General features: G+C 65.3%; 8 protein-coding genes across 8 annotated transcripts; 3 read left to right on the top strand and 5 right to left on the bottom strand.

The window, feature by feature from the left end:
* Positions 1–44: 44 nt before the first annotated feature.
* Positions 45–2,752, bottom strand: EMIHUDRAFT_418599 (arginine-tRNA ligase). The gene is given in 5 exon segments (XM_005780539.1): positions 45–851; positions 869–1,080; positions 1,226–1,782; positions 1,904–2,133; positions 2,261–2,752. The coding sequence occupies 5 exon segments, from the start codon at positions 2,718–2,720 to the stop codon at positions 466–468; spliced, it is 1,845 nt and encodes a 614-aa protein (XP_005780596.1). The 5' UTR covers positions 2,721–2,752; the 3' UTR covers positions 45–465.
* Positions 2,753–5,505: 2,753 nt separating this feature from the next.
* On the top strand, positions 5,506–7,492 carry EMIHUDRAFT_457035 (hypothetical protein; the record flags this gene model as incomplete). The annotated part of the gene is made up of 2 exons (XM_005780538.1): positions 5,506–5,678; positions 5,752–7,492. The coding sequence occupies 2 exons, from the start codon at positions 5,506–5,508 to the stop codon at positions 7,232–7,234; spliced, it is 1,656 nt and encodes a 551-aa protein (XP_005780595.1). The 3' UTR covers positions 7,235–7,492.
* A 77-nt stretch (positions 7,493–7,569) lies between these two features.
* EMIHUDRAFT_235110 (hypothetical protein) lies at positions 7,570–8,524 on the top strand (the record flags this gene model as incomplete). Its single annotated transcript, XM_005780537.1, has 4 exons — positions 7,570–7,575; positions 7,656–7,964; positions 8,030–8,279; positions 8,418–8,524. 4 exons carry the CDS (start codon positions 7,570–7,572, stop codon positions 8,522–8,524), a joined length of 672 nt encoding a protein of 223 aa, XP_005780594.1.
* Positions 8,525–8,608: 84 nt separating this feature from the next.
* EMIHUDRAFT_443025 (hypothetical protein) lies at positions 8,609–9,945 on the top strand. The gene has a single exon (XM_005780536.1). It carries the CDS (start codon positions 8,707–8,709, stop codon positions 9,688–9,690), a length of 984 nt encoding a protein of 327 aa, XP_005780593.1. The 5' UTR covers positions 8,609–8,706; the 3' UTR covers positions 9,691–9,945.
* A 1,400-nt stretch (positions 9,946–11,345) lies between these two features.
* On the bottom strand, positions 11,346–11,813 carry EMIHUDRAFT_235108 (hypothetical protein; the record flags this gene model as incomplete). The annotated part of the gene is made up of 1 exon (XM_005780535.1): positions 11,346–11,813. The coding sequence occupies one exon, from the start codon at positions 11,811–11,813 to the stop codon at positions 11,346–11,348; it is 468 nt and encodes a 155-aa protein (XP_005780592.1).
* A 4,512-nt stretch (positions 11,814–16,325) lies between these two features.
* On the bottom strand, positions 16,326–17,715 carry EMIHUDRAFT_366332 (hypothetical protein). The gene has a single exon (XM_005780534.1). It carries the CDS (start codon positions 17,671–17,673, stop codon positions 16,750–16,752), a length of 924 nt encoding a protein of 307 aa, XP_005780591.1. The 5' UTR covers positions 17,674–17,715; the 3' UTR covers positions 16,326–16,749.
* A 374-nt stretch (positions 17,716–18,089) lies between these two features.
* Positions 18,090–18,518, bottom strand: EMIHUDRAFT_235104 (hypothetical protein; the record flags this gene model as incomplete). The annotated part of the gene is made up of 1 exon (XM_005780533.1): positions 18,090–18,518. The coding sequence occupies one exon, from the start codon at positions 18,516–18,518 to the stop codon at positions 18,090–18,092; it is 429 nt and encodes a 142-aa protein (XP_005780590.1).
* A 529-nt stretch (positions 18,519–19,047) lies between these two features.
* EMIHUDRAFT_457032 (hypothetical protein) lies at positions 19,048–21,287 on the bottom strand. Its single transcript, XM_005780532.1, has 10 exons — positions 20,883–21,287; positions 20,679–20,784; positions 20,432–20,493; positions 20,331–20,352; positions 20,148–20,204; positions 20,013–20,067; positions 19,856–19,938; positions 19,678–19,734; positions 19,511–19,593; positions 19,048–19,438 (listed from the first exon to the last, which is right to left on the bottom strand). Exons 1-10 carry the CDS (start codon positions 21,281–21,283, stop codon positions 19,381–19,383), a joined length of 984 nt encoding a protein of 327 aa, XP_005780589.1. The 5' UTR covers positions 21,284–21,287; the 3' UTR covers positions 19,048–19,380.
* Positions 21,288–23,804: the final 2,517 nt, after the last annotated feature.

Genomic DNA, 23,804 nt, shown 5'->3' with positions numbered 1-23,804 from the left:
ACGGGCCCGCACGGCGCCCGCGCCGCACCCGCACAGCGGCCGCGCTGCCGGTGCCGCTGGCAGGCAGCCGGCGCCGATGCAGCTTGCACCTTGCAGCAACCAGCATGGCTTGCAGGCGGCGAGAGGCGCAGGAGCGCTCGGCTCTGGCAGCTGCGCCCCCGCGGTCGTCACCGCAAGGCGCGGCAAGGTCTAGCCCAAGCGGCAAGGTCTTGACTCAGCGACGAGGACCGAGGTGCCACCGCGGCGCCCCCAATCGGCCACCGCCACTGGGCCGCTCAACACACACACACGGGCTGCCGGAGCACACCTGGGTACCGTACTTGGTTGACGACTGGGCGGGTGGAGACTCAACGAGACGCCGGAGCGACTCTCCCCGCCGGCCACTCGCGCGCCCCTCCCAGACCGCCAAAGGCCCAAAGCCAGTAGCTGCCGACAGCACCGCCCGCGAGCACCCGCGCAGCCGCATTAGACCTTGTCGACGTAGCCGATGCCGAGGAGCTCGTTCGCCTTTTTGATGACGAGCTGCGCGGCGCGCACGAGCAGCAGCCGCGACTGGTTGACGGCGTCCTCCTCGATCACCTTGCACTCCAGGTAAAAGGCGGTGAACTTGACGCACACGTCGTGGACGTACTCGCAGAGCTTGTTGGGCAGCAGCGTCTGCGTGGTGAACTCGACCGTCTCGCCGAAGCGCGCCAGCGCCAGCGCGAGCTCGAGCTCGGTCGGCATGCTCAGCGCGACGCCGGCGCCCGAGGCGACGAGTTCGGCGGCAGAGGCGCCGCTCGTGGCGGCCGCCTTTCGCTGGATGGACGAGAGGCGCGCGCCGGCGTAGAGCAGGTAGACAGCGGTGTTGCCTACGCGCACGCAACACGCTCTCGCCGGCGCGGCGAGCGGGCGGTGAGCGGGCGGTCAGCGCCGCCCTTGTCGTCGAGCATCCGCTCGTACGAGAAGATGTAGTCGTTGACGCGGCCGCCCTTGAGGTCTGCGTACTTGACGGCGCCGTACCCCATCACGCGCGCCGTCTCGAGGAGCTCCTCGTCCGTGTACGGCTCGAGCTTCCCCGCAGCCACGTCTGCGTCCCACCTACAGGAAGGCTCCGGCGCGGCTCCGACGCGGCGCCGAGGCGGAGGCGGCCACCTCGCGAAAGCCTCCACCGCTCGCGCAGCGTCGCCTCCATCCGCGTCACCGCCTCGTCGAGCAGGTCGACCAGCCGCGTGACCTCGCCTACAGGGAGGTGCCGAGCAGGCTCCGAGAAGCGCCGTCGAGGAGTCGGTCGACCAGCCGCGTGGCGTCGCCGGAGCGCGTCTTGAACTTCTTGCCGTCGTCGCCGCAGACGAGGCCGAACGGGCAGTGGTCGAGCCGCTTGTCGCCCACCCACCCCGCCTGGCGCGCCGCCGCAAAGATGAGCTCGAAGTGCTGCGACTGGCCCGCGTCGGTCACGTAGACGAGCCAGTCCGCCTGCAGCTCGAGCAGCCGGTACCAGACGGCGGCCATGTCGGTCGAGTCGTACCCGAAGCCGCCGTCGCTCTTCCGCACGATGAGCGGCTGCTCGTGCTTGGTGCCGGGCGGGAAGAGGACCATCGCGCCGTCCGAGTCGTGCGCGACGCCGATCTCGGTGAGGTGGCGGATAACGGGCGGGATGTACTCGTTGTAAAAGGACTCGCCAACCTCCTCCAGCTCGACCTGCAGCCGCGAGTACACCTTCTCGAACTCGCGGCGCGACACCTCGCAGATCTGCCGCCACGCGAAGCGCGAGTCCGCGTCGCCCGCCTGACGGGGACAGGGCTAAGGACGTGTCCTGGACGTGTCCGTCTCGCGAGGCGCGAGTCGCGCCGCCCGCACGACCTCGGCGAGATCTCGGCGACACCTCGGCGGCATCTCGGCTACATCTCGCCTGCAGCCGCACGACCTCGGCGTGCGCAACCTTCTTGAAGGCCTCGTCGTCGTCGAAGACCTTCTTGGCGTCCTTGTAGAACTGCTGCAGGTCGCCGATCGGCGGCGGCTTAGTGGCGTAGTCGGGGAAGACGTTCTTCAGGTGGCCGATCAGCATGCCGAACTGCGTGCCCCAGTCGCCCACGTGGTTCACCCGGTCGACCCGGTGGCCGCAAAACTCGAGCAGCCGCGAGATGGTGTCGCCTGCCGCCGGGCCGCGCCGCGGGCGGGAGGTGAGGCGAGCGGCCTGCGCGCGCCGCAGCCGCGTGTGGAGAGCGAGGACGGCAGCGCGGAGGGGAGGGAGCGCGGAGGGGCGGTGAGAGCGCCGCGCCGATGATGGTGGAGCGCAGGTGGCCGACGTGCATCTCCTTGGCCACGTTTGGCGAGGAGAAGTCGACCACCACCCGCTTGGGAGCACAGGGCGGCGGCATCGGGCCGTGCCGCAGGATCGAGTTGACGGTCGACTCGAGGTACGCCGGCGCGACAAAGATGTTGATGAAGCCAGGGCCGGCCACCTCACACCGCGCAAGCAGCCCGTCGGTGTCGCAGGCGGTCATCTGCGCCGCGAGCTTCTCGGCGACGGCCTTGGGGCTCGCCGCCTCGGCCGAGCGGCCCGCGTCCTTGAGCGCCTTGAAGAGCGGCATCGCGGTGTTGTTCTGATAGTGCGCGCCCTTGGTGCTGGGCGCCACGTGGATGGCGCAGCTGATGCCGGGGAAGCTGGCCTCGAGCGCCCGCGTGCAGATGGCGGTGAGCGCCTGGAGCAGCGTCGGTGGAGCGCTGGTCGAGGGCATGTCGTGTCGCTGTCTGTCGCTGCTCTCCGCGTCGTGGCCGCGGGCGAAATAAAGAATTTTTGGCCCTCGCACGACACGATTCACGCGAGGTGGCATGAAGGTTGCAGCGAGAAGCGGCGAGAGACTGCGAAAAGAGATACGAGGAGGCAGACCCCCAGGATGGGCGACGGCTAGCGCATCACACCCTCCTCTCCTTAAAATCCCTGTGTGGTGGCGGCGTGCCGTTCTCCCATCCCTCCCTTGGGTTGTGTGTTTTCTTTCTTTCTTTCTTTTTCACGCGACAGGCGAGGCGCGGGCGACGAAATAAAGAAATAAGAACTATAATCCGTCTTGCCGTCCTCCCATCCCTCCCTTGGGTTGTCTGTTTTCTTTCTTTTTTCTAATATCACACTCCCTTTGAAGTCCCCTGACCTCTCTCTCCCCCCTCCCTCCTCACTCCGTAACCACAACAGATGAAAACGCCGGACGGCGTGCAGACTCAGTGGCTGTGATGCTGCGAGAGAGAGATTTTACCTCCTCGCTACGAGCACGATGCCTGCGATGAGAGAGAGAGAGAGAGAGAGAGAGAGAGAGAGAGAGAGAGAGAGAGAGAGAGAGAGAGAGAGAGAGAGAGAGAGAGAGAGAGAGAGAGAGAGAGAGAGAGAGAGGATGCATAAGTTGCGACATCCTTGGCAGGGACCTCCCCGAGGTCCTCGGCCAGGGAGTCGGGCATGTCTGGGATAGCGTGAAGGTACTCCCCCAAAGTGCTGGTCGTGACCAGTTGACGCTACCACGTTCGGCCGTGCCCCCGCGAGGGGCGCGGTCGACACCAGAAGGGGGTTGTATCGTTCTCTAGAGACGACGTAGTCGGGGACGTCCGCAATCACAATGGGACGGACACGACGGGGCGAGATGTGAAAGCACAGAGGCAACCAACACACACTAGGGTTCGGGAGAAGGCTAGGGTTAGGGAGAGAGTGCCTGACGGGCTTCGGCCCGACGAGAGAGAGAGAGAGAGAGAGAGAGAGAGAGAGAGAGAGAGATTTGTTTGTGTCCCCTCTGAGCGACCCACCGATTCTAGAGAGAGAGATTTTTAGCAATACCAAACAAATTCGTTTTGTTCCGATTCAGTATCTCCGATTCTAGCGCACCCCCCAGGGCTAGGCCTAGGGCTCTCTTGCCCGCAACCCGATGCCAATCATCTGGCCCGCCGCCTGGGTGTGCTTCTTAGCCCCCTGGCCCTGGATGTGCGGTTACTGACTGCACTCCAAGTGCTCCAAGATTCTAGAGAGAGAGATTTTTAGAAGCCAACAAGAATTTCGGCACTGACAGAGAAAGAGAGAGATTTTTAGCAATGCCAAACAACTCTAACACCCACACATGATTTGGTATTTGGTTTGCACTGACAGTGACATTTGGAAAGATTTCTAGCATTTGTTTGTAAGATTTCTAGAGACTAGAGAGAGAGATTTTACAATACCAAACAACTCTAATTGTTGTAAATTCTATATGAACAAGGTCAAGGGGTCCCACGTACCATGCGGAATCGAGAGAGGGATTGTTGTGTTTTGGACTGAGGGGGAGGGTGTAGAGGATGGAGTGTAGAGCGCTGTAGAGCTGTAGAGATGTAGAGCGCTCTGGTACATCTGGAGCGCTGTAGAGCTGTAGAGCTCTACATCCGCCGCGTGACGATGCGCCTGCGTTGTAGAGCGATGTAGAGCGCGATTTTGCTGTAGAGTTTGTTGTAGAGGCTCTACAGCCAACCCGCCGGGAAGGCAGTGACTCAAAGAGGTCGAGTCGCACTAATGGGGTGTCTCCGAGCTTACTGGAGCTCTGATTGACGGCCCTGACTATCCCTGACACACAGAGAGTCACTCTGACGACACACAACACCCTATAACTGCGTCATGACCAGCCTGCCATGCGTCGCCGGTGCCGCATTCGTCGCACAGTGCTTCTTTAGCAGGCGGTGGACTGTCGGCTGCGAGGACGGTCATTGTTGGAGCGTTGCATGCGCCATGCCTCGCGCCAGCGCGTGCGCGAGCTCGTGGCTGAGCGTTGAGTCCAGGCGAGTTGCGCTGGCCACGATCGCTGCGCCGAGCCGAGCTGACGCGCCGAGGCGCCGGCCAGTCGCAGCCGTGAGGCATGCCACAGCAGCAGAGGCATCTGCCACCCATTGGGCAGGCAGACAGAAGGCCAGCGCAGCACTGGCAAGTGCAACGCGCCTCATGTCGGAGAGCGACCGTGCCTCGTTCGCCGCTTACGATGTAGAGTTTGTTGTAGAGATTTCACGTTGTAGAGAGCCTCGAGAGAGAGATTTTTAGTACATCGCTCTCAACGCAGGCAGTCCGTCCCGCGCCGGATGTAGAGCTCTAGAGCTCTACAGCGCTCCAGAGCGCTACATCTCTACAGCTCTACAGCGCTCTACACTCTACATCCTCTACACCCTCCCTCAGGTTTTGGAATCGACCCTATCCGTGCTCAAGTGACAAGTGCTCAATCAAGGTCAAGGGAGTTCTATCTACTCATCTCGTGTACTCGTTCCCTCCACCCCAGGGAAAGAATTTTACAACGACAACTCTCTCTCTCTCTCACACAGCAGACAGGCTCGACACAGGTGCGGACTGGCGCGATCTAGCACTAAACGCAAAAAGAAAACAAGAAGCCGAGCTCGCGTGTTACGAGGACCCGCAATCGTGAGCACCACCCAAAGCGCCGCCCGCCTCCAGCGTCCAGCCGCTCGAGAACACACACGCTCGCACACCCCGCCGCCCGCCGCCTCGCCGCCGCAGCACAGAGCACGGCCATGGGCGCGGGTGGGAGCTCTGGCGGACGCGGCCCGTGCTGGAACGGCTGGTGCGATAACGGTTGCAACAACAAGGGATGCGAGGCGTGCCTCCGGCGCTGGTGCCCGAGCACAGAGTGGTGCCCGCGGAAGTGCGTGCTCTGCTCCACCGAGTGCTGCGACGGCTTCTGCAAGTGCGCCACCTCGTCCCCGATCGCCTCCGCCCGGATCTCCCCAGCCCTCACCACGCCGCTCTCGCGGCCGCAGGTACGAGATCGGCTGCTGCCAGCCTCCGCCGCCGCCGCCGCCTTGGATGGAGGCCTTTGGGACGCCGCCGTGGCTCTTCACGCGGCTGTGCGGCGACCGCGTCGCCGCCGCCACCCTCGTCCTCTTCCGCCTCTCCCTGTTCGTCGTGTGGGCCGCGGTTGTGCTCTGGTCGGCGACCGACAAACTCGGCACCTACTACGGCGACCAATGGGGCATCTACCTCACCAACTGGTCGAGCGTCTGGCTGCTCATCTACCTCTTTTTCGCATCGCTCACCACCTGCCTCGCGGTCGCGAAGAAGCAGCCCTGCTCAGGCTGCACGACCACGCCGTGGTACGCTCACATCGCTTGGCTAATGCATATGACCGCCGTCGTGTTTCCCATCCTCGTCACCGTCTGTTACGGGTACATGACGGGACCGGACGACGGTCCGTACAGTTGTCCGAACAACGATCCTCCCTCTGGGGGGTTTCCCGAAGGGGTCGTCGGCACTGACAACACCAACAACGACGCCGATCCTCCGAACACGCCGGACAAGACGGACGACTGCGGGCTACGGTATGACTATCTCCGAAATACCTATTTAGAGTCCTTCGTGGCGCCGTACAAGATTCCGGCCGACCTGCACGGGTGGATCATGTTGGTCGCGCTCCTCGACTGGTGCGTGCACAAGCACTGGTACCCGATCTGGGACATGGCCTTCCCGCTCTCCTTTGGCGCCACCTACATCGTCTTCACGCTCATGTACCAGCAGCGGACCGAGCTCGTCATCTACCCGAAAATTAACTGGCGCGACGGCGACGAGGGCGCGGCCGCGGGGGTGGCGCTGGTGATCATCCTCACCATCGTCCCGCTCATCTACGCCGTCCTGGCCCTGTGCGACCTCCTCTTCAAGCAGTGGAAGTGGCTGGAGGTCCTGCGCTCCATCCGCGACTTTTTCTGGCGGCTCTGGACCAGCCCCTGCTGCCCTCCCCCAGAGGATCTCGAGCGGGGCGAGCCCATCGACGTCGAGTGCCAAACGGACGGCAACCCGCTGGTCGACCCAACCAAGTCGACCCTCAGCAGGCAGGACATCCGCGAGGCCTTTGAGCTCTTCGACAAGGACGGCTCGGGTGCCCTGTCGCTGGCCGAGCTGCAGGACGCTCTCGCGAAGCTCGAGGTCGACGGAGACGCGCGCCCCGTGCTCAAGCGGTTTGATGCCGACGGGGACGGCACGCTCGGGCTCGAGGAGTTTGAGGAGCTCGTGGTGGAGCTCGTCCGCCTCCGCCACGACGACGCGGACGACCGCGGCTCGATGCGGAAGAGCCGCGCGTCCGAGGCGGCGCGCCTCTCCTCGAGCGGCTCTCCCAGACGCGCCGCGCGCGCCTCGCGCTGGAGCCACGCCTCGCGCACCTCGCGCAACTCGCTGCGCCGCAACTCTCGAGCCCGCGTCTCGGGCGTGGACACTGCTGCGCTGCTCTCTGACGCCGAGGCCAACGTGTGAGGACGGAGGGCATCGGGTCGCGCTCCGCGGTCCCATCGGACGCGGCGGAAGCTGCAGGCTCCCCACGCTGGCGACTCTTGAATGCACCGCGCGGTGTGGAATATCCCGTATTCATGGCCCCCAGCCGCGCCGCTCGTGCTAGTGTGTGTGTGTGGGGGGGAGGGGTGGTGGAAGGGGCGTTCGCATGTTTCTCCGGTGTTGACGGGGGGAAGTGGAGAGAGGTGAGCTGTGAAGTATAAGTCTGCTTTCAGGGCGAAAGACAGTGATCGGCACTTGGAGCACTTGGAGTGCAGTTATTGACCTCACTTCCACCGGGGCGAGAACAACCCAACTTTATGTTCGTGCGTCCTGCTGCGTGCTGGTAGGTATGCCGAGGTCCGACCTGCTCCGACCTGAATCACTCTCGTCCCTGCTAGAGCAGCATGGCGTCTCGGGAGTGTCGATCGCTGCCCTCTGTCCCAGCACCGGAAATGGCGACGCGACGGTCGCGACACAGACGGCCGGACTGGCTGACTCTGCCGGCACGCCTCTCTTTGATTCTACGCTCCTCCAGATAGCATCGCTCTCCAAGCCGATTGCGGCCACATTCGCAGTCGAGTACTTTGCTGAGGCGGGCATATCGCTCGAGGCCTCAGTCAACGACGCGCTCGCTGCCGCCGGCTCACCGCTTCGCCTGCGTGCTGCGGCGGGGATGCCAGCGGAGTGGGCTGAGACAGTCACGCTGCGACAGGTACAGGTCTCACGAGGGGAGCGGCACGGCACCCCGCTCACCCCTTCCTCCCTGTACCCGGCCAGACGATGGACCACACTGGCCTCGGCATGCACTACGTGAATGGCGTCCCCCGTGACGAGCCCTTCCCGCCCGTCCTGGAGCTCCTCTCGGGGACCGACGAGGCGCCTGCGCCGTACGATTACGCATCGCTGGCCGTGATGAAGCAGCCCGGCAGCCGCTTCGGCTACTCGGGCGGCGGCTTCCTCATACTCCAGCACCTGCTCGAGTGCCGCGAGGCGCAGCCGGCGATCAGCACTCATACTGGCCAGTGCCGTGCACTCGCGGGCCATCTCGTCGGTCATGGCGACTACGATGGCCGGGCGGGGGGCACTTGAGCGTCACGCTCAAGCGGCAGTCCGGCAGTCCTACCGCCTGCGTGCGCGCGATTGGTGACGTGCGACCGGTGCGCAGGGCTAGCCGGTCGGGTGGTCAATGATATTCTCGCCTGCGGCGAGCAGAAGCGCAAGCACGCGCGAGAGCTAGCTGGATATCACTGGCCTTGGGCGCGCGCGCCATAAAGCGGCTTTGAGCGAAACCGTCGAAAACCGGCGAGAATACCAGTGCGAATTCTTTCCCCCCATCGAGAACGCCGTCCTGGCGTACGCCGGGCCGAGCTTCCCCCTTTGTCAGCCGCACCGCTCTGCGCCTCGCTGCTCTCGTTCTCGCTCGCCGGCTTCCCTCCCCACATCCGTTCCAGGCAATGCTTCCGCTCATCCTCCTCCCCGCCGCGGCGGAGGCGAGGGGCAGTCCCGCCGCGCTTCCCCCGGGAAAGCCCGCCAACCTCACGGTGCTCTCGGGGCCGTCCTGGGCCTCGATCCGCTGGATGCCCTCTCCCGCCGAGGGCGACACGGGCGTGACCAACCACTTTGCGCTCAAGTGGCAGCTCCGCGATAGCGACGAGGCCGAGTGGTTCCCTTATTGGGTCGGGCCCGAGGCGCACTCGGCGACGCTGTCCGACCTGCCCGAGGGCGCCACGATCGCCGCGCGCGTGGCGGCGGTGAACGAGCACGGGCGCGCGTGGTCTGAATTCGTGGTCTTCAGCACGACCGAGCCGCTCCTCTGCGACGAGACGCACCTCTACCGAGGCGTGCTGGAGGACGCCGACATCGAGCGCCTTTGCGGCGGCGCAAAGGCGCGCGCTCCCGTCGACCCGCACCGCTCGCCCTGCTCGGTCACGCACGTCGAGTACGCGTTCGCGGGCGCCGCCGCCGGGCTGATGATCGTCCTCCTCTCCTTTGCGATCGTCGTCCGGACCTGCTTTGAGGGTGGCGTCTTGCCGATCCTTAAGCCGCAGCCGTCTCTGAACGAGCCGGTGACGGCGGTGGCCGAGGGGGCGGATCAGGCGAGCCCGCCGATGCGCTGCTCCATCTCGGGCACCACGAGCGCGCAGTGGCGCGACGCCGCCGACCGACGCGCGCCCTCGCCGCTGCTCCGCAAGGCTGGGCTGCTGGGCGGCTCTCGCACCCGCTCCGACTCTGCGGCGGCGGCGGAGGAGGAGACCGGCGCGCGCCCCCTTCTCACGCCGCCCGAGGGAGGGAACCGGAGGGCTGTAGATGGCCGCCGGGGCGCCAGGGCGGACGCGGGGACCTCCGGCGGCGGCCCGCCTCACACGGCCGGCTCTGAGGGCCTAGCTGAGGGCCGGGTGAGGGGTAGAGGTAGGGCTGGCGTGGGGGGGCAGAGGTAGAGGTAAACCTGTTTGAGACCGCCGGAGGTAGAGGTAAACGGAGCCCACGTGACGGGAGGCCGCAAACCTACGTCGAAAACGACCAGCACCAGCGGCGCGTGCGGCGGGGCGCGCGCGGGCGGGGCGCGCGCGCGCGGCGCGCTCTGGCCTCTGCGCGCGCGGCCGAGTGGGAGTGCGGACGAGTTCTCTGTTCTGACCTCTATCTACTTTTGGCTGTCGCGTTTGTGTCTTATTATGACGAGACCGAAAGTTGAACTCTCGCAGTCACTTGTAGTGAGCGTCGAGCTGGTGGTAGATAGGGTGCCCACAGGACCCAAAAGAAAATAGCTTTCCGACTCAAAAAGGGACGCACGAGGCAAATCTGATGTTGGCCAGTTCCAATAGGAGCGAGGCCTCTTCCGTTGGGGGACCGAGTGACTAGGAAACGAGGGTTCCCCATTGTGAGCCGCTCCAGCGCGAGCGTGACACTGCACTTGGCGCCGAGCGCCCGCGGCTCAGACCTTGTGCAGGCCACCCCTCATTGGGCACGCCGGTCTGGACCGATGGCGCTCGGTGTGGAGCAAGCAAGACCCCCCCCCCCCCCCTCGGCGCGCGCTCGCCATTCCAACGGCCGCCAGGAGCACGAAGAGGACTCCTCATGGCTGTGCCCAAGTGGGCTTCGACCGGCCTCGGCTGGGGGGGCGGGTTGTCCTGGTTGCGGACGCGTTCTGCAGCCCCCTGGGCGCGACTCAGCACCCCAAAACTGCCCCTCGGCGGCATACAGCACTGCCAGCCAGCCTCTTCCTCCTCCTCAAGGGCTGTACTATAGGCCATATTGCGCCGCCTCCTACTGGCAGCCGGGCGGGCGCGCGCCGCGGGCGCCTCGGCGCGCGCACGGCTCGCAAAGTTCGAACGAGTACTGCCGCCCGGCCGCCTCAAGGCTGCCGGGCGGCAGTACTCGCCTCGCAAGGCGCGCACCGGCTGATCTGGCTGCTGCGCCGGCGGCCGCTGCGCTGGCCGCTGCTGCGCCGGCTGGCAGGCGGTACGGCCGCCGGCGGCCGCTGCACCCGCGCCTTCCCTCGCGGGCGCCGTCGCGCCGCGCGCGCCCAACTCTGGTGGCACACGGCACGCGTCGTCACACAGCCGCGGAGAACAGGCGGTGCTGTGCGCGAAGCGCGCGCGATCTCGTACTTTTAAGGCTGGATCCGGCCATTCCAAGGGTATACCTTTGAGAATCCCCAGCGTCCCACCCTCCTAGTCACACTCTCAATTTCTCGACTGGCCAACACGAAGTGCTGCGATCGGGGGTGGCCCATTTCTTTTTTCCTTTCTTTTTTTGGGCCCTGTGGGCACCCTATGGTAGAGCTCAGAGCACAGAGCTCAGAGGCCGATGTCGTAAACGTAAGCGGTGCTGCACCCTGTGGACACCTGATGTACTGCACGGTGTGATCTGGTGTAATCTGTAAGCCGTATATACTATATTGGAGAGAGAGAGAGAGATTTTTCCTAGCAATATATTGGTGTGGCAAGTTTGAAACTGAGTTAGGGAGTTTGCTCTCCTCTCTCTACACATCACCTGTCTCAGTCCGACAGGTTCGGCACCGGGCACCGCCTCGGTATACAAAATGCGCCTGCGGGCGGACCCTCACAGATCACAGATCACATCACTGATCTCATCACCGCAGTTCGTCTTTGGGTCCCTCCTCGCCTCTCCTTCGTGCATCCTCGCCCGACCGGCCGCTCACGACCGACACGCAGAAGCGCTCGTCGTAGGGCGAGCAGTGCACCTCCCGCTCCGAGCTCCGAAAGAGCTGGTTGGGGCCGCCGTGACACCAGTACACGCCGAGAGAGGAGAAAGAGAAGATGTCGAGGCACAGGGACGTGTCTTGCGCGGGGTGAAAGGCCATGGTGGTGGAATCGTACACCCACCGAGCGCTTTCGGCGCCGCCGCAAGGGACGCGGGTTAGTAGTCGGTTCGCAGCGACCAGCGCGAGGCAGTCGCCCCGTGAGAGAGAGTCGCGGCCTTCTCGCAGCATGAACGACGTGCCGTTTGCACGCCGCTGGTCCAAAAAGTCGTGCAGAGGCAGGTCTGCGAACGCGCTCGGAGTGAGCGCCCACGCTGGCGAGCCAGAGGCGCCGCTCATGGTTCGACAAGAGAATTTGAGTGTCCGCCGATGCGCCGATGTGCCACGGGATCTACACGCCAAAGCGCTCCAAACTGGGTTCCAGCTCCTAGCCGGATAGGGGGTCTGGCACTGACTCGCGCCAAAACGCCCTACCTACCTACCTATCCCCAGGCCGCGCAGCGAAGCGAAAAAAGATGAAAATAGGGGGTACCTACCTATTGCAGGGCCCTTTTGGGCGAAACAAGACCAACCTACCTACCTATCTGGGAGGGGCCAGCCAGTCGCCCAACAGACCCCCTATCCGGCTAGGAGCCGGAACCCTGCCGCGCCTTCATAAAAAAAACATTCACGCACTCTCGACTGGATTGTCTGTTTTCTTTATTTTTCGACTACTCGACGCTCCGGTACACCCACGCCATGCACGTCCTCCCTCCCTCCTCGGCGACGGTGGCCGGCGCCCGCGCGCGGCGCGACAGCGCCTGGAGCGCGTCGAGCTGCTCGAGCAGCGCGCCGTCGACGAGGCAGAGCTGCTCGCCTTCCCTCGCCGCGGGCCGGAGCTGCTTCGCGGCCGGGCCGAGCCCGAGCTTGCCCCTGAGCGCGGCCTCGACCATGCCGTGGTCCTCCCCGCCGCTGGCGAGGCTGCCCTGCAGCAGCACGGCGTGCCAAGGGAGCGGCTCCCTCGGCGCGGCGGCCGCGGCCTCGGCCGCCCCGCCCGCCTGCCGCGCCACCTCTGGTACCGCCTCGGCCGCCGCCTCGATGGCCGGCGACAGCCGCGCGTAGAGCGCCCTCGCCACTGCGGCTCCCTCGCCCAACGCGTAGAGGAAGAGCTCGTGCCCCGCTGCCGCAGACCAGCAGGGCAGCGTCGAGGCGCCCGATGCAAACCTGGCGTCGTCGACCGCCGCCGCGACTCGCTGCTCACTGACGGCGCAGGCGGGCAGCACGTAGGCCACAAAATCGGTCGCAGCGTTTGGAGAGGCCTCGAAGAGGATGTGCTGCGCCGGCCGCAGGCTCGTTGGCCGCATAGTTGCGCGGAGCTCGACGGCGCCGGCGACCTCGCAGGTGCAGTCCGAGGCGGCTGCGGTCTGCCGAGCAATGAGGCAGCACGCGCGCAGCACGGAGAGCGCGTCGGGCCCGGACACCTGCGCCGGACCTGGAACGCCGCGCTTGGGCGTGCGGACCAGAGCGCCTGTCGCTCGCTGCGTCTCCTTCACGGCCGCGCCCTGCGCGCCGATGACGACGCCGCGCTTGGCCGCGTCGAGGTGGACGGTGACGCGCAGCGCTGCTGCGGCTGCGCCGGGCGTCGGAGTGGTGCGGCCAGCGTGCTTCCCGCGTGCCGACATCCTCTGGATGAAAAATCGGCACTACCCGGGTAAGGGGTGGTTCAGGGGTTGAGCGTTGAGGCCCCCCCTCAACCATCTGGTTGACGGTTGAGACCCCCCTTTAGTTGAGGGTTGAGGGTTTTTTAACTTTTAGGTATATTGTTGGCAAATCAAGACACAGAGCTCACACAGAATCACAGCGGGAGGAAAGCGGCGAGTCGCAATTCCTGGGGTCCTTGTGGCGGGCCACCCTGTCCAGAGAGGCATGGATGCCAATCTGGGGTCTCTCGACCGAGTCTATGAGCCCTGGCCGCTCCCGGTTGTGGCAGAGGTTATGGAACCAAGCGACGGAGATGGTGCGGGGGTACGGGTGTTCCAGGGGGTCACGACACGCACCGACCCTTCACGAACCGAAAGGCTGTGCCCGGGGAAGGCACAGTAATCCGGGCACGTGTTGGGCGCCCCATTCCGTCCAGCCCTGCAGCATGATCCGGATGATCTCTGCGGCCGTCTGTTCCTCTTCGGCACCCACCCTCGAGCATCTCTACAAGCACAAGCACAAGGGCGACCTTCTCCAAGTCGTCAACACGCCCGGCGGCTCCGACAAGACTTTAGCCTTGGCCACCCTCCTTGCGGAGCAGGAGGAGATCCGCTCTCGGTCGGCAACGTGGCAGCTAGTCGAGAGACTCGGTAGTTGTGACCCCCCTCTGTGCTCTGAGTGAGGACAGGAGAGAGAGAGCTTTTGTGGTGTTGGTGTATACGCAATAAACGGGACAGGGTAGTCGTTCTCTCTAGCTCCCCTTCTAGCTCTTAGCATGAGCTGCGCCCTGTGTCCGACCCCTTTTGTGTCCGACCCCTTTTGCCTTAAACTTTTCGGCCCTCCAAATTCGGGTCGGTCGGAGCGTAGCGGAGTGGGCCCCGAGTTTGAAAAGGGCGACGGACGCTTGCGTCCTAGCCTCCAACAACGCCTCCCCGGCGCAGAGGGGCCCCCGGAGGGATGCTCAACCGCTCCACGCCACGCCGCTTGGGGCGGTCCATTCCCAGCTGCGCTGCCTCCGTTATTTTTCAGGCGCCACGATCGCGCAATGAGATTGCTGTTGCTCGTGCTCGCGCTCTCATCGAGCGCCAGCGCGGAGCTGCTCGGCACGCTGAGCGGGGCGATCAAGGGCGTGGGCGATGGCCGCGTCGCGACTGTCGCCTGCTGCGGCGCGAGCAAGATCGGCGCCTCCACGGTGCTGAGCGCCGCGGCGACAAAGCCGGTGGAGGTGATGCCGGGCTCGACGGCGGTGGCGCTGGTGAGCGGCGGCGACGTGGCGGAGAGCGCGATGGCGGTCGCGTCGAGCGACGTTGTGCTGCTCGAGCTCCGCCTCTCCGACCTCGAGGCCGACGGGCCGCACGGCGTCGCCCAGCTGGCGCCATTGCTGCAGCGCTCGCTCAAGCTCCGCGCGCTCAAGCCGGGCAAGAAGCTGCTCGTGCTGGTGGTGTCCGAGGACGAGGAGCCGTCGCCCCGCGCCGAGCTGAGCGCCCTCGTCTCCGGCGCGCTCGAGCGGCTCTGGGCCTCGATCCGCAAGCCGGAGGATGCGGCGAAGCTGTCCCTCCCAGACGCCTTTGAGGCGCCGCCGCCGCACCCTCGCTGCCGCACCCTCGCTGCCGCGAGCCGCCGCCGCCCGGCCGGCGCGGCCGCCCCCCCAACCCCACCCCTCCTCCCTGCCCTCCTCGCAGACGACGCTGCACGTCGTCCCCGCCGGCGCCGGCGCGGACGGCGCCGTCGCGGCGCTGCGCGCCCGCTTCACGGACCCGAGCGCTCCGGACTACCTCTTCAAGGAGGGGGCGTGGTCGACGCAGGGGTCGGCCGCGCTGGGCACGGCCAAGGCGCTCAGCGCGGCGGGGCCCCTGCCGCCGGCCACCACCGCGCGCTGGGGCGAGGTGCAGACGGCGCACCGCTCCTCCGCCATTGCGGAGCGGGCAGCAAAGCACTTCTCAAAGGGCCTCAAGGCGCTGCAAAAGGCGTCGGAGGCGCGCCGCGGCCCCCACGCCTTCGCCCGCACCCCGCCGCCCCCGCGATGGGTCCGGCGGGCCCTCCCCCCGCCCCTTCGCTTCCGACTGACCGCCCTCCCCGCCAGGCGACTGCGCTGCCCGACTTTGGGGAGCGGCTCGGCTCGCTGATCGACGACTCGATCGCAAAGTACTCGGCCGACGCGGCGCAGCTCGGCGGCTCGCCGACCGTGGCGACCGCCCGCAGCGCGCTGCTCTCGCAGATCACCCGCGCCGCGACGCCCACTTGTCGGCGACAGCTCAAGCTGCTGCAGGTGCAGTCGCGGGAGCGGTTCATGCAGAAGCTCGCTGCGCTCAAGCCGTCGCTGAAGGCGCCTTGCACAACCTCCCCTCCCCTCGCCGCCGCCGCCTCCCTCCCTCCCTTGCCCGCCCCGCCCAGCCCCGCCGCCCCACCCACGCAGGTGGAGGCCGAGCTGCGCACCATGGTCAAGGAGGCGGCAACCAAGTTCGAGGCGGACGCAAAGGCGGCCCTCCCGCCGACCCTGCCCCTCTCCTACTCCTTCGAGAAGCAAGCCGTCGTCACCTCGATGGCGGAGGCGGCGAAAGCGCAGGCGCCGCCGCCGCGCACGTGCCCGCCGCCGCCCCGCCGCCGCCCCCGAGCCCCACCCGCCCCTCGCCCGCAGGTTGAGCTGTGGCGCGTGCAGGGCCTCTACCTGCCGCTCGACGGCTTCAAGACGCCGGTCGACATCGGGCTGCACTGGCTGCTGCCGCGCCCCTTCGGCGTCGACTCGCGCTACGACTCCATCTCCTCGCGCGACAAGCCGAAGTTCCGCCCGCGCGCCGCCCCGATGAAGGTGCGAGCGATGGACGGCTACAAGGCGCGCGGGCTGCAGGACCCGAAGGACATGGTCTTCGACGCAAAGATGAGCTGAGGGGACCGGCGAGGGGCGAACGCCCCTCCCTCATGGGGTCGCGGCTCGCGGGCAGCCTCGCCCGCAGCGATGTGCCGGTAGTCGCTCCAGAAGCCTTCGAATCTCCCCCCATTATGTTTTACCAGTATACCACACGTTTATGCTTTATCAGTTTTTTCACGAAACCCAAAACGGACGACAGGAATCAGGATGGTGGATGCAGCCCCGCGCGCTTGCGTCGGTGAGCCGCGTGCCATTGCGATATGCGAATGTGCCTTGTGCGGTGTGCGCGTCGTTTTTTTTTTCGGTTCGACAAATAGACTGGTCTTCGGAACTAGCGGCGCTCTTCGGTCAAATCGGCGTTTGTGGGCGGAAGGCCGCCAGAGCGCCGGTGCCGCTGGTACATTTCGATACGATATGATCGTCTCGCTGGTCACGACCGCCCCTCCTCACAAGTGGTCACGACCGCCGCCATCCCGCTCGCCGTGCTGCTGCTGCTGCTGCTGCTGCTGCTGAAGACGGCGCGCCTCCGCGCGCTCTGCCGCCAAGGCTCTCGCGCTAGCGTGCGACGCACCCTCGCCGCTGTCGCCCTGCCGCTCCGCCCCGCCCACAGCGTTCCCGCCGCGCCGCTCGGTGAGGGAGAAGTAGCCGTCGAGCAGCGCCTCCTGCGCCGGAGGGAGCGGCGCCATGCGGTCGCGAGCGACGGTGCCCAAGACTGCGGCGCGCACGTCAGACACCTGCAGGCGCAGGCCGCCGCGTGAGCGACCCCGGTGCGGAGGAGCCGGCTGCCTCGGGCAGGAGGGCCTGCTCGGCGACGCCGGCGAGCTGCAGCGGCGACGCGCCGCTGAAGAGCGCACCGCTCTGCGCAAGGCGCGCGTGGTGGCGGAGGTAGTCGGCCTTGAGCTGGGCAAAGAGGTGCCAGAAGAGGTCGTTGTGCGGCCCGACCTCGTTGTGCGCCAGCTCGTGCAGCAGCGTGTCCACCAGGGACGGGTACGCCTCGAAGCCGCGCAAGTCCATCGTCCGGAGCCGCACGTGGATGGACATCCCGTGGTTGGTGTTGTAGCCGAGCAGCCGCTTGCCGCCGCCCTCCATCTTCTCGGCGAGCCGGTCGTCGATCGGGTCCATCTCGGCGAGCGTCCCGACCCGATACCGACGCTCCCGCATGATGCCCACCACCGCCGGGTCGGTAGCCAGCCGCAGCAGCAGCTTGCGCGCCTCGAAGGCGTGCGGGGTGGTCGACGAGGGGCGAGTGCCGAAGCTCTGCCACGTGCACGGCTCGAATCGGCAGAACTTGTGCTCTGCATCCTGCGAGGTGCACCACACGCTCACCTCGTCTGCGCCACCCGCCGTGTCGGCTGCACGCCGCGAAGCCGCCTCGTCCTCGGCTGCAAAACCACGCACCGTCGGGTCTGATCGCGAGGTCAGCCCGCGCTCAACGGCGGTGATGGACGATGCCATCACCATGAGCTTGGCGCCCTCGGCCAGCGCGGGCAAGGAAGCTCCCGGCTGGAGCTGCTTCCCTTTCGCGACGATCTTGAGACGCCACTCGTCAGACGGCAGCGCGAGAGCGTCGTGCGCGGCGGCAATGACCGTGTCGGCACTGTCGGCGTGCACCTCGGTCGTCTTGCCCTTGAACTGCAGGAGGAGGCGCATTCGGGTTCGGCGTCGAGACACACTGGTGGACGGCGATCCAGAGCAGGTCTTGCTGGACAAGAATTCGCGGGGCACGGGCGGGGCTGCAGGAGAGAGAAAGCGGATAGGAAGAACCGCACTCTCTCGCATTACAAGGGACACTCTCTGTCATGTCATGTCAAAACGAGCGACAGTAAGAACTAGGACAAACGCGAGGTGGCATCGGCCCAGAGACCAGAGTTCGATCGAGAGAGAGAGATTTTTGCTCTGGGGGGAGGCGGGGGCCCCCGGAGGCACCGTGCGCCGCGCCGCAGTGCGGAAACGGGGCCCCGGCTCCGCTAGTCTCCGCTAGCACCGACTTCCCGATTAAGCTAGGTTAATCAGAGGGCAGATTTGGAGAGATCTCGAGGAGTACATACAGATAGACCCTCCAACCATCAGAAAACTCCGACCTGATCGGTCGTACTGACCGCCGACAGATCACTCCAGACAGCAGACAGGCCGACGTCTGCACGCGGCCGGCCGGGCGAGAGGCTTGACATGATCCAACCCTGCGACCCTGACGCTGCTGCTCTAGCTATCAGATAACTGCTGACTGCTGCCACAATGTGTGACCGGTGCTGGCCCACTTGGCGGCCTTCCCGGTCAGTGGTGAGGCGCAGTTCAGAGCTGTCGATGGCGCGATCCGCCGCACTGGTCCCACATTGGTGACACGAGACCGCCAAGTTTGCCGGTCCAAGAGAGAGGGACCGGCGCTGTCCGGAGAAGGTGCATGGTCCCTCCTGACTGCCCATGCGCGCGAGGCTGTGTAGGCATAGCCTCGAGAGTGCCAGCAGCCAGTCGCCGAGGCAGTTTGTGACGCGCATTCCGTCAGAAGCGTGCACGCGCTGGAAGGACACCTTCCTACTGGCCGTACGATCAGGTCGTCACTGAACGGTGGATACTAAGGCCGCGAGCTATGCAGGTGGTCAATTGTGCAGCAGGGCACGGTCAGCAGCGCCGACAGGCTGTCGCAAGGCGTGATAGCATGGCCGCAGACCGGCGAATTCCTTGAAAACAAGTAAAAAATCGCGCAAAAAAGAAAAAAAAGTCCCCAAAAATCGGCGCCTGCGGCGGGCCGTGGGACCCCATCTCCCCCCCGCATGGATACCCTCTAGGACCCCCGCCTCCCCCCAGAGGATTTTTGAAAACCAACCAGAAATCACGACTCTCTTCTTTCGATCGTCGCGTTAGACGTGAACCTTCTGGTAGAGTAGCGACTGCGGCTCTAGCGTGTAGGTCACGCGCGAGCCTCCCTGCGCGCGAGCGTCGCCGTCGGCAGCCCGCGGCGGCGCGTCTCGACTCGTCTTGCGTGCGCACCAAGACAGCTCTAAGACACCCCCCCGCGCGCCTTTTACGCCGTCATTAGCGTTTAACATCACATACTTCACGAAAAGACGTCGGCGCGACGCGCCGCGGGTAAGAATCCCGCGGCACAGCGGCGCCACCCTGGCGGCGCCACACGAGACGCAATGCCCCCCAAGCACGCTGCAGAAAGCCGCTGCCACAACCACCGAACGGCCGCATAAGCGGGGCCGCCGGCACAACCGACCGACCGCGCGCACATGTTGTACATGTACATGTTGTCAAGCGGCACGGCCACACATCGGTGTCTCGTCAGCGCGCCCGGCAATCGTTCGAGCGGCGACGGCGCGACACACACGGTAGCCCGCGGCTGGGCGTCCAGCATCACAGCAACGTCTCGTTTTGCACCTCAGAGAGCTCCCTCGCCATCGACGCGGCGCGCCTACATTCGGCACGCCCCGCGCTCTGACGCCGCGTTGAGAGAGGGGGCGCCTGGCTCGCCTCGCGCTCTCACATCGCGCGCTCGACGTCTGCGTCGGTGAGGGTCTGCTTTGGCTGGAAGGCGGCGGGCTTGATGACGAGCTCGTTGGGCTGGACCTGGCGACACCGCGGGGCGGGGAGGCGACACCGGGTGAGAGGGGCTTGGCCACACCGGCTCTGGCCGGCGAGGCGGCGCCGCGCCATCGCTCGTGTCAGCCAGGCGCGAAACTCGTTGACGACGGTCTCGCCAATGTAGTCCTGCGTGCGGCAGGGTGACCGATGAGTCGTCGCTGGCGGACGATTCGGACCACTAGTTCAGAGGGCGGCGACATCATCGTGTGAGGGTCGCTCGTGGCCAGCTATCGGCTGAGTGTTTGTCCTGCAGCGGCAGCGGCAGCGTGCCCCACGAGACGGTGCACTCGACTCTCATCTTGAGCGCAGGCAGCTCGGCGAAGGAGAGACCTGCGGAGGAGGGAGAGGGGCCGCGGTCGGGCGAGGTCCGTGCCTCGCGATGCAACCCTCGGCGGAGAGGTCGCCGATCTGTCGCAAGTCGTTTGCGGCGTTGACGACGAGGGCGCCCGACATGCGGACCTGTGGTTCAGGGTTAGGGTTAGGGTTAGACATGCGGACGTGTGGGAGGCGTGTCCAGAGGCGGCGGGGAGCGTGCGGACCGAGTCGATCTTGAGCAGCAGCCGAAAGGAGACGTAGTACGAGCCCTCGACCGCCACCTGCATGTTAGGGCTAGGGCTAGGGCTAGGGTCAGGGTGAGGGGAAGGGTGAGGGGAAGGGGTGGAGTTGTCTGCATGCTCCAGCTCGGCTTAATATAATAGTAATCGTAATAATGAGCCCTCGACCTGCATACTCCAGCTCGGCGACCTGGGGGGGGGCAATGCCGCGGATCTTCGGGTTCGGGCTCAGGCTCCGGGCTGGGGTTGTGGTGAGTTGCGCTGCGGACCAGCGCAGCTGCCACTCTGAGCGAGCGATCGACTCCCAGCTTTCGAGAGAGAGGCGCGGGGCCTGAGGTTGGGTTTGGGTTCGGAGCGGGGAGGGGCGGTTGACGTGCGAGCGAGCTGGGAGGCAGGGACGGAGGGACGGAGACGGGCGGAGACGGAGGGGCGAGGGCTGGAGACCGGAGACGAGGGGAAGGGAGGGCATCGACGGGAGAGGCAGCGGGGGAGGGGGAGGGGAGAGGCGAGGGGCGCCTCGGACGAGACCGACGGGAAGGAGCACTCGACGTATCGCACGCGGTCGATCTGCTCCAAGCCGACCAGCGCTTGCGAGAGCAGGCTCGAGCACTCCTGCTTGTACCTGCGAACAACAGAGTGGCCACACAGCTCTCGGGCAGCCGGAGGGGCGGACGACCGGTCGTTGCGGCATTTGCGGCGGCGGCGGCGGCGGCGGCGCACATTTCATTCATCTCTGGCCCGAGCAGGATGGAGCCCACCAGCGTCGTCATACATGCCTCCCACATCTGGCGAGTCCGGTCCGCCTCCCGCAGCCGGCTCTCCAGCATCGCCACCTGCTGGCGCAGCGCAGCGAGCTCGAGGGCCGTCCCACCCAGCAGCGACTTGCCTTCTCCATCGGCGGACGGCCCTGCCTTCGCCAGTGGCGAACCCGGCGCTGGAGGCATGTGTCCTGGCATCGCGGACAGCGAGGCGTGCACAGCCGGGGATACGCGTGCTGGCACAGCCGTCTCGCCGCCGTTGGCCTGGTCGTCGCCATTCGCCAAGTCGCTCGACGACACGCTCCCGACACTTGGCGACCGCTTGGGAGAGCACACAGCCTTCACCACCCCGTTCGCCTGCATGGGCCCCGTAAAGACTTGTCGACTTGCTTGGGAAAAAAATATTTTTTTCCTGGCATGCCTGCACGTGCCAGAGCATCGGCTGCCAGCCACTGCCCGTCCGCGCAAAGATTGGACCCGTGTACATCCGCGCCGACGACGCGCCGCCCGGCGTGAGCGGCACCGGCCACCGCCATGGACTCGGGCAACGTTGGCGGGCCGCCGGCTGCGTCGCCCTCGAGCTGCCTCAACTGCTGCTCCTCGACCATGTCGACGTCGCACATCAGCCGCTGGCTCATCAGTAGCGCCGCCAGGAGCTTGGCCGATCGCGCCGCCCACCCGCTTGGCTGTAAGCGCGCGGTGGACCATGCAGGCCAGTCCGCAGTCGCCAGGCCGAGCGACAAACGATGCCAACAGTCCGACCACCCTACAGTACTAGCCCGCCTCAACCCACTTTACCCATGTGCATCTACCCTTATAAGTCTCTCGTGTCGGCGCCGACGCTCACTGCGTTGTTTAACCGTAGAACGTCAAGAAACAACAAGCTGCCGAGCCCAAATCACTGTGAGAGTCGTGATTTCTTGTTGGTTAATAAAAATCTCTCTCTCTAGAACGTCCCAGCTGACCGGCCCGTCGATCGATCGATCAGTCCACAATCGTCCGCGGGGCAAGCGACAGATTGATCTCGTTCTCGACACTTAGACACTGGTCAAGCAAGATTCGAGAACAGGAAATGAGACGCGTCAGGTTTACGCGCGCAAGGGCCAAGGCGCGCTCACAAAGAACGTCTCGGAGGAGAGAGCTATCTTCGAACACCTTTCGTCTTTCCTTCTTTCTTTTCTCCTTTCCCTCTCCCTAAGAAGACCCCGCTTCACCACCCTGGTACACACGAAGAGAAGAGAAAAATCTCTCACACACAGCGCTCAAGTAAGTGCAGCTCTCACACACGCCGTTTGTTTGTGTGGCCTCGAATTGCCGTGCGCGCGAGCGGTCCCCAACGTGGGTCGTCCTCTTTCACTTTCTAACCGCGGCAAGCCGCGCGCAGGAATGCGCATTTTATTTGTCCACCTTCAACGTACGGCCCCTTGGTCAGCTTTGTCTCATGTCTGTTTTTTCGTCTGTTATTCTCCTCAGTTATTCTCTTAAAAAAATAAAAAGGGTCAAACTCTGAGGGGGGGGAGGCAGTAGCCGGTACGACCCAATGCCGCCGCCCGCGCCCGGGGAGTCGGGCACGGGATCGCCGGGGAGGCGGAGTCAACAGGATCTGGCGGAGAAGACGGAACGGCGGCGGGGCCGCAGCCAAAGAAGGCGAGGAGGGGAGGTCGGGCCCCACAATCATCGCGTAACCACCGGAAGGCGAACTGAGGCGAACAGAAGGGAGGACCGAGGGGAGGGAGGACCCCCCCTTCGGGCGTTAAGGGAGGCCGCGCGCGGAGCGGTGGGGTCCAAGCGATGATGTCAGTGAGAAGTGTATGTGTTGTCGTACTAGTGTCTGGTGTCTACTAGCTCCGAGTAGAGGGGGCGTTCCGCTGCTAGGGGAAACCCGGAGCGCAGAGCCAACCCTCGGGGACCCGTGTTTACTTTAAGGCCCTTTCCCTGCGAACGCGCACCCCCAGGGCTAGGGCTTTCTTGCCCGCAACCCGATATCGATCATCCAGCCCGCTGGGTGCGCTTCTTACGCGTTACGGCTCTAGCTCCCCGGCCCTGGATGTGAGGTTACTGACTGCACTCCAAGTTGTCCCGGCCCGGGGCCAGTTATTCTCTCTCTCGTCTTGTCATCAACTTGTCGTGTCATTTTTTGTCGTTTCTGGTTAAACCATAAACGTCGACGTCGTCGTTGGATATATTGTGCACCATTTTTTGACTGAACTGGTTCGGTGCACGGTGGTTTTCTTCTCGTTGTTGCCTATAAGTATATTTCCCCTTTCGGTTTCGCGTTTCGGAGACCGGACTCATTTTTGATCGTTTTCTCTATTCAGTCAAGCCCAACAAGAGTGCCATAGCCCCAAGAGTGACTCTCACCGGCTCGCCGCGCGCACACGGCCTCCACACTCCGCCGGGCGATGAGCCTCCACAGACGTGACGAGAGGCCGTGGGAGGGACGCGACAGGGCTGGGGCCCGGCTCGTAGCTCGTGCATTGTGCTCGAGCCGTTGGCGCTTAGGGGCGCCTGCCTCTGCGGGGCGGTGCGCCCGCCGGCGAGAGGGAGAGGCACCGCCGGTACACTCGCGAGGCGCCTCCAGGCTCAGTGCGCGTCGAGGCGGTGCCGCTCGGCCCACTCGCGGATGAGGGAGCGCGCCATCACGTTTGGTGTGAGGCGGGTGTGCTCGAGCATCTCCCCCGTGAGGGGGGAGGTGTCGTGCCGCGCGAGCCAGTTTGTGATTGCGTGCCGCTCGTAGGTTTGGCCGTCGGCGGTGACAACCTGCAGAGGCGGGGGGGGGGGGGGGTGAACAGCAAAAGGGGGGGGGGGGGGGGGGTTTAAAGGGAACATCCCGCCGGCCCTTAAAGGAAACCCCCTAGGAAAGAAAAAAAGGGGGGGGGGGGGG

Source organism: Emiliania huxleyi, assembly GCF_000372725.1.
Source record: "Emiliania huxleyi CCMP1516 chromosome Unknown EMIHUscaffold_213, whole genome shotgun sequence".
Lineage (NCBI taxonomy): Eukaryota > Haptophyta > Isochrysidales > Noelaerhabdaceae > Emiliania > Emiliania huxleyi.
Note: the sequence above shows the minus strand (reverse complement) of the source record. Positions and strands in the feature narration are given on the sequence as shown.